Genomic DNA, 8,640 nt, shown 5'->3' on the forward strand with positions numbered 1-8,640 from the left:
TTTATATAAGAGAGTTTTTAGCTTTGTTTTGACATTGACACGTGTCGTGTTGTGATTGGCCTCTAATGTTAACACGTGTCGTGTTGTGATTGGCCTCTGATGTTGACAAATGTCGCTTTGTGATTGGCCTCCTGGTGGGAGGGAAACTCTTCTAGGTCCTTGACGATATAACGTTGACCGATGCTTGGTAGTTTCAGGATTGGTCAATTATGGTACAAACAAATTTAAATAGCTAACGTGAATGACAACTTTAATTTATTTAATTACATTCAAAATAAAATTGTTCGTATAATTATATATATATAAAATTAAAAAAAAACTAAACTAATTAACCTAACTACTCAGGTAGGTGCTGAGGTAGTGCCTGAAGGTCGCTCGGGGGCTCAGGAATGCCAATGCTAGAAGCTAACATTGTTTGGGCTATCCCAGCAATGTACATGCACTGCTTCTTGATCACGCGCAATAGCTGTTCGCTTAGAGCAAGTTCTTCTCTCAAGCATGCCGTTTTTTTTTTTAGCGCTCAGCTTCTTCTCCTTTGCACGCTAGCTTTATCTTCATTTGCTAAAGTCTGGAAGATGTCACGGTCAAAAGATTAGAGCTCACTGAAGAAGAAGACACCCCGAGGTCCCAAACTTGACCCGCTCCTAAGACGTGAACTTCCTTGCGTTTTCGTCGCCCAACTCTGTCCATCATCAACTGTAGAGACACTTCTGGATCAGGTGTTAGATCCTCCATAGGAACGTCCGGTTGTTGCTGAGATAAGTTGGCAAGGTACACCTCATTCTTTTGCATCACAAAAGCCTACCAAAGAAAAAGAAAGGAAACCAATAGATTATGGATCATAATTTTAACCTTATTTATTGTAATGAAATTTACAATTAAAACATAGAAATGAATACTTACAGAAATGTCGTTTGTGACCTCTTTACCATAAATGGCATGTGTTTTCCCCTAGACCTCCACATCTAGGAAATGCGAACTAGTCACCCGTCGTTCCTCGATCCAGTTAGATAGAGGTCAAGAACCAGAGTGGTGAATGTACGACTTCTTCTCCTGATTACCATTATTTACCGCATATTTTTTCTATAAATTAAAATATATTAATTAAACTTAACTAAAAGAACATAAAAATCGAACTAAAATTAAAATATAAATAAACTGACATGAAATTTTGGCTCTGAAAATGAGTGCACAACTACTGCCACTCGCCCATCCTTTCTACAAACTCATCAGGTGAATCGTTAGGAGTTCTATCAAGAGACGCACAAGTATGGTAGTAGCAGTGTAACTTGTACTTCCACTCTATGTATTGCTCTCTCCACACCCGGTCTATGTACTGGACACAAGCCTTGTCCTTCATGTCCCACTTGCTAGTTTGAAATTCCCAAAAAAAAAAACAACAAACCCAAATTTATTATTTTAAAACCACATTAAATAAGTCAAGGAAACAAATTAATAAATTAAGAAAGTTGTACACTTAACGAAAGTTGTCTGTCCATCTCAGCACGGGCCCCCCAAACCTGGTGACAATGGGCATTTGGTGTGGATGATGGCACCCATGTTGGCGAGTTAACAAACTGTTAACTTTGTCTTAAGGTCGATGGTGAATCGAGAGGTAATCAACCAGGATCTGCTTCTATGTGAACCGGGTGATCTGGTTGATCACCAACCCTCTGCAAATACCCTGAGTTTTGCTCTTCGGCTAGGTGGGCAACTTTTTGTCTCCCATCTGTTGCACGGCCACCAAATCAACCTCTACGCTAGAGTTATCTTGAGCAAGGTGGGATGGGCACTAGTAAAAAAAATAGGTTGCGCGACGACATTTTGCGCGACGAACAAAAATTCGTCGCATAAGACGCACTTGCGCGACAAAAAACAAATTCGTCGTGCAAAATAGAAAAAATAGAGAAAATAAATAAATTAAACTTGCGCGACAAATATTTTTTGTCGTCGCTAAAAGTCAGCAAGAAAACGCGGGTAATTGAATTTGGCGGGAAACACTTGCGCGACGAAATTTTACTTTTGCGCGACAAATATTCGTCGCGCAAGTTCCACCAACTTTTCACCTTCCAATATATCTGAATCAAGTAAATCTGAGGCTATTTAATGCAGATGTTTGTGCGACAAAGAGTTCGTCGCACAAAGATCCTAACTTTGCTATTATAGGCGCTTCCACTGTCCCTTTCTTCACAATTATGTTCGTGCTAAGATGGCTGATAAAAACAACAATGAGAGTGTGCGCAAGGCTGACACGCATGATATGAGAGAACATTTTGCGTTTGCTTGTGCAATTGCTGCAACTATGAGGAATAATTGCCCTACTGCTGAGTGGCGTTCTTGGAAAGATGTGCCTGGAAATGTGAAAAAGCTTGTGATGGATGAACTATTAGTAAGTATATTGTTGATGGATCAATAATTTAGTTTGCGAAATTTTTAGTTATATGTTGGAATTAATTATATGTATATATGTGTAACAGCATAAGTATGTTTTTTATGATGAACCGAAAGAACAATTGATGAAGTTGCTGGAGGATGCGTTGGAGGAAGGTTACAATATGTGGCGTTATGAAGTCTTGCAGAATGGAGCAGGATCATCCAAATAGTAGTTTAAAGTTTATGTTTTGTACGACAATTTTAAATTTAAGTTTTTTTTCTTTCTAATTTATGTATTTGGACTTAATTAAGTTTGAATTCTTGTTCGGTTTTTTTTTTTAGACCTAATGTAAGCACCCTGTCTATGGTTTATATGTGTTTTTAATCTTTAATGAATATCGTACTTATGCTGAAAATAATTGTATGGATGAAGACATAAATTATTTGTAGAATAAATATTTAAGGTATTAACTATTTTTAGAATAATATATTAGGTATTAATTATTTATAGAATAAATATTTAAAGTATTAATTAATTTAAGAATAAATATTTAAGGTATTAAATCGTTTGTGAATATTTGTTTGTAATTATAAAGTTTACGTAAACATAGATATCTATGTTTACGTAAACTTTGTAATTACAATTATTTTATTCTATTCGTCGCTCAATATATTGCGCGATGATAATTCGTCGCGCAAATACACCTTGCCCGAAGGATCCATTATACAAGCTTGGGTGTCATATGAGGCACTTACGTTTTGTGGAATGTATTTAAAAGATGTTGAGACAACTTTCAATCGTCCTCCTCGCAATAATGACGGGGGTGTGAGAAAGGAGAAACTTTCAGTTTTTGCCCAGGTCGCTCGACCATTCGGAGATCCTATTTGTGGCGAGTCGTTTTCCAAGAAGGACATGGATGTAGCACATTGGTTCGTACTCAACAATTGTGACGAGACACTGTCACACCTAGACGAGCATGAAAATATGATGAAGCAGACACATCATTCACATTTGTATGCCAAGAAACACCATGAATTGTTTCCGCAGTGGTTTCTCGAATATGTAAGTTTGAAGTGTTTTGTATTGGACATATATATTGTACCAATTAAGTTGCTCGAACTAACAAATTTAAATGTTTGTCTAATATTAGGTGAATCAACTGAAAGCATCGAATTCCCCCGCGTACAGTGAAGAGTTATATAACTTAGCGTTCGGACCAATTCGCATTGAATTATACTCGGGCTGCCATGTCAACGGCGTCAAGTTCTTAGTGGGTGCACGAGATGACAAGTTGTGTACACAAAACAGCGGTGTTCATGTCCCCAGAAGAGGCGAAAGTACAGATATTGAATTCTATGGCAAACTAACAAGTGTCGTGCAATTGCTTTATAAAGACCGGTGCCAAGTGATCCTATTTAAGTGTCGATGGTTTGATACACACCCAAATAGGCATGGAAGTGTGAAAACAGATCATGGATTACTATCAGTGAACACTACCAAAACTTGGTACGATGACGACCCTTACATATTAGCAACCATGGCAAAACAAATTGTGTATCTAGATGACCCTAAATCCGTGAGGGGTTGGAAAGTTGTTCAGAAGATGGATCATAGGAACGTGTATGCTATACCAGAACAAGACCGTACTGACGACGACATCAACAATGTTGCTGACCAATGTCTTGAATCTTTCATGGAAAGTGGTGCGGAAACACTCCGAGATACTAATCTTATCCAAGAACCATTTCAGATAGATGGAGTATTTTCAATCGAAATACCGATTCAGTCCATCACGATTGACCTCGATAATATTCCACGATACGATGGTCCAGTGCGCACGAACGACGATGGTGATGTACCTATCGATGATAAGGAATGGGACACTGAAAATGATGATAGCGACGAAAGTGAAAGTTATTATAGTTCGGATGAAGATTAAGGCAATTTTTTTGTAATTTTTTTGTAAAACACATGAAATGTTTAATGCATTATATAGAGTGATGGAAAAAATGGTATTAATGATTCCCATTTTATATGTGAATTACTTTGTAAATAAAGTTGTTTTGTTTGTATTTTATAATAAATTGTAAACAAAATAAATTAAAAAAAACCAATTTAAAACACAATTGCGTGACGCATAAATTTTTTTTGGTCGCGCAAAGTATATTTGCGCGACGAAATATATGTATTCGTCGCCCACGTGTCTGAAAATTCAATTAAAGCGCTTTTTTTCGCAGAAATTTTAAAAAACTTGTGCGACGAAATATATTGATTCGTTGCGCAACTGTTTGAAAATTCAAATAAAGCGTTTTTTTTCGCGGAAATTTTAAAAAACTTGCGCAACGATTGTTTAGCCTTGCGAGACGAGCACTCCGTCACGTAATATTCTATATTATTAACTCTCGTGCGTCTCGTTCCTCCCTTACTTCCCTCTTCTTCCTTTTTTCCCCGCGCTATACCCTCTTTTTCCTTCCTCTCTATCTTCGTCTGTCTCTCCTTCACTCACCTCGTCTCTTCATCCCTTTCTCAGTCCTTCGCCTCTTTTTCTCCAACAGGTAATTTCCTTTTCAGTTTTTAGTTTCAATTTTGTTTATTGACTGGAGGTTAGAATTAGGGTTTTTATTTTTTCAAATTGGGGGCGGTGGGGTTAGATTTAGGGTTCGTAAATTGGAGGTTACATTTAGGTTCTTAAATTAGAGTTTTTAGGGTTCTTAATTGGGGTTAGATTTAGGTCTTAACTTAGGGGAACGATTTTGGGCAGTGAGGTTAGATTATGTTTTCTTAAATTGGGGGTTAGCTTTAGGGTGCTTCACTGGGGGTTAGATTAGGGTTCTTAAATTAGGGTTTTTTTTAATTTCAAGTACAGGGTTCGAATTAGGGGTTTTCTAATTTAAGTACAGGGTTCTTAAATTAAGGATTTGCATTGTTGACTACCACGATTTGTTGATATATAATGGGGTATTACCCTTTGTTGTTGCCTTATTAATATGATAGACTCGATTGTGTTGCTTGTTGAATTTGGCCTCCCAATTTTGAAGTTACATTTACGTTTTGATATTAATCTTTCTTTTTTGCACAGTAATTTGAATTCCTCCATTATAGTTTAGATTATATATATATATATTAGATTTTCATGAGAGGTATTAGCAAACTTCTTTTGCTGCAAATCGTAGAGCACATGAACTTTGTTATGATGGGAATGTTTCAATTATTTTCATATTTCTACATCTCCAAAATCATTGAATCTGCCCATATGCATTTAGAAAATGCTTTTGACCAACCAATGGACTGGAATTCCCATATGTTTATTTAAGTTAACAAGTTAATTTGAAATCAAATCAACAATTAGCAATCCTTTTGTAGCCATTGAAGTTGTAAGCATGTGAAAACTGAATCAAAATCTGTGTACTAAACAAATTGATTGCCTACTACTGCCGCCACAACACCTAGCCCGATGACTATACCTACTACTGCCGCCACTGCTCCGGCAGAGATGGACCATAGGCTGGTCAATCCGGTTCACTCAGATGGTCCTCCAATCCCACAAGCGCAGGCATTGTCGACTTCTTCGGTGGCGTTACCTATTAGTGCCAGACGAACTCACCGACGCCCCCGCACTGTGGACCAGATGTCGCCATCGGGATCCACAACCGATGCCTCCGGTACACGGCCAGGTATACAATCCTAATTCACTCCCTCATTCCCTTGTTTACTAAGTTTTTTTATTTTAGGTTCAATTTGTTATGTCATGTAAGGATTAAAAAGTTTTCATCGTTCCGAACCTTTTATTAAACTGTTGTGATCATTGTGTTGGATATGTATATTGTTTATGTTATTTTCAGGGTTTTGGGAAATGTTTTAATTACAAGGGAGGTTATGTCGAAATTTTAGTAGGATTTGTTATTAGTTATGGGTTAATGATTTTTTTTTCATCTCTTTGCAGCGAAGAAAAACACCCGGGGACCTTGTCGGCAATTGAAGACGGGGAAGGTCGCCCGGGTGACCAACAGTCGTATCCCAATCGGATACGATGAGCGACATCGGGCAGCACCAACGGCGGAGCAGCATAGTGCATTGGCCCACGACATTGGGCATGTCGTGCGGACCTTTTGCCCTATGCTGTGGAAGTCTTGGAAGGCGATGTCGGAGGAGACAAAGATTACGGTGCGCAATCAATTGTCCGTAAGTAGCATCGCCTTTTTAATGCCTTTCATGTAAAATTTATATATTTATATGTATTACTGTCTTTTATTACTAATGCTTTCAAAATATTTGTTATATTGCAGACAAACTACAATTTGGAGCACATGGACGAGGACAAGTTCGCGTATGTCAATCGGCTCTTCTCCGAATGCTACAAGCAGCGGAAGAGTGACCTACACAAATGGTTCCAGGAGTTTGATGATCCACAGGTCGCTCTTGAGGAGGGATGTCGGAAGGAGTTGGAGGACCGACAAGATAGTTGGGTTTGGCTTTGCGGTCATTTTAAGGACCCGACATATGTGGTGCGTTTTTAATGACAACTTCTTCATTTTACTTTTTTTATTTTTTAATAATGTTTATTATTAATTTTTTTTAATTTTCTTTAACTATTACAACTAATACGTTTATTTTTTGTATAACAGAAGAAGGCGAAGGCAAACAAGATCAATCGAGAGAATAAGACTCTTCTCCACCATTCGGGTTCAAGGCCTTTCTCTTATAGGATGGAGGCGCGACAGAAAGTATATATTACAACTTTCATTTCCAATTTTAAAATGTCGCTAATAATTTTTTTTTTTCGTACTAACATTTTCCTTATCTTTTTCGATTTTAGGAGGGTTCAAAATTTCCGGAGATCGATGTCTTTGCTGACTTTTATGTTCGGCCTGGGAATGAGTTAACCCAGTCCCTTCATGTAAGTAATTTCTTATGCATTAAACATTTATACTAATTCTTTCAAATTGTTTTCTATTAATAATCCATGTTTTTTTTTCACAGACAACTATGGTGGAGAAGCGACAGGTGGTGCTTCAGGAGTCCGCCTCCCACCTTCCTTTGGACATGCCGATAGAGTCTGTGGATCCCCCTGAGGATGCAGGATTTCACATCGTCACTGAGACGTTGGACTAGACTTTCGGTCGGAGGCTAAGGACATATTGTCGGGGGATGGGAAATGCCAGGCGTCGGGAGACTGGAGCCTCGTCATCCTCGCAGTCAAAGACCAAGGTTACGGCTTTGACGCAGGAAGTTGTTGGGCTGAGGAGTGAGCTGGCATCGTACAAGTCTCAAATGTCAATGCTTGTTTAAGCTCTCAGTTCCTCTGGAATACATCTCCCCGGTTCTTCTACACCATCGCCCTCACAACCCTTCCACACCGAGCAAGCACAGCAATCAGGCCCATCGACCTCCGACCTCGTCCCCAACTAGCAGCAATATTACCAAGCACCTCCAAATGACATGCCTATAGATTTTGCCTCTTTATTTTCGTAGTTTTGTTCCCTTTTTTTTTTAACTTTACATTTGTACGTACATTTTATGAAATCTGTTTTTTTTTTCCTTTTATTCTATTTTTTTTTATTAAAAATTACACGTGCGCGACGACGAAATGTCGTCGCTCAAAATTAAGCGTGTCTTACTTTTCATCGCGCATTACCACATGCCTAGTATAGATTTCATCACGCAAAAAGTTTTGAGACAAATTACCCACAAACGCACTTGTACTCATTTATATCGTACGACAAAAACCTTTGTCCACATAACTTTTGCGCGACGACTAGTAAAGCGTCGCGCAATTGTTAAGACGCGCTACAAATTTGAAGATGTTCGTCGCTCAATGTCTTTTTTCACGAGCTTTGCGTGACAAAATGTCCCTAGTTGCGCAAACTGTTTAATTTAGTAGTGGGGGTAGGGGCTGCCATAGGCTCATGTCATTTGCGGCTGTGAGTTGAAATTTTAAATTTGATAGACGAATTAGATTTCTTCAGAACAGTATATTTGAATGTGCTGAAAATTTGAGGAAGAAGGGGTGTTTATAAAGTAGATGTGGAGATGAATCAAATGGTAGGGATTGGATGTGGTACTTGTTTTGGGATATTTTTTTTATTATGAATGTGGTATACTCTCTATGTTCTTCCACATGCAAGACATCCAAGTAATTTTTCGTCATAACCTTCTCCGGCATAGAGAAATTATTCAAGTACTTTTCACGGCGATCCTTATATCTTTCAACTACTAGTTCTAATATAACCATTAGAAATCTTATAGTTAACGCAAACCTCCACAAT

At 38.2% G+C, this 8,640-nt stretch overlaps 1 protein-coding gene across 1 annotated transcript; it reads left to right on the forward strand.

Moving 5' to 3' along the window:
* Nucleotides 1-5,375: 5,375 nt before the first annotated feature.
* On the forward strand, nucleotides 5,376-7,896 carry LOC126584853 (uncharacterized). The gene is made up of 6 exons (XM_050249224.1): nucleotides 5,376-6,048; nucleotides 6,318-6,556; nucleotides 6,661-6,879; nucleotides 7,000-7,098; nucleotides 7,191-7,271; nucleotides 7,355-7,896. The coding sequence occupies exons 1-6, from the start codon at nucleotides 5,829-5,831 to the stop codon at nucleotides 7,484-7,486; spliced, it is 990 nt and encodes a 329-aa protein (XP_050105181.1). The 5' UTR covers nucleotides 5,376-5,828; the 3' UTR covers nucleotides 7,487-7,896.
* The last annotated feature ends 744 nt before the right edge of the window (nucleotides 7,897-8,640 follow it).

Source organism: Malus sylvestris, chromosome 10 (assembly GCF_916048215.2).
Source record: "Malus sylvestris chromosome 10, drMalSylv7.2, whole genome shotgun sequence".
Classification (NCBI taxonomy): domain Eukaryota; kingdom Viridiplantae; phylum Streptophyta; class Magnoliopsida; order Rosales; family Rosaceae; genus Malus; species Malus sylvestris.

Excerpts from the sequence above, each read along its gene's own strand:
- LOC126584853 (XM_050249224.1), top strand. The coding sequence starts at position 5,829 with ATGACTATACCTACTACTGCCGCCACTGCTCCGGCAGAGATGGACCAT. Across the intron at positions 6,049-6,317 it reads TGCCTCCGGTACACGGCCAG|CGAAGAAAAACACCCGGGGA; the intron begins GTATACAATCCT and ends ATCTCTTTGCAG. Across the intron at positions 7,099-7,190 it reads GGATGGAGGCGCGACAGAAA|GAGGGTTCAAAATTTCCGGA; the intron begins GTATATATTACA and ends TTTCGATTTTAG.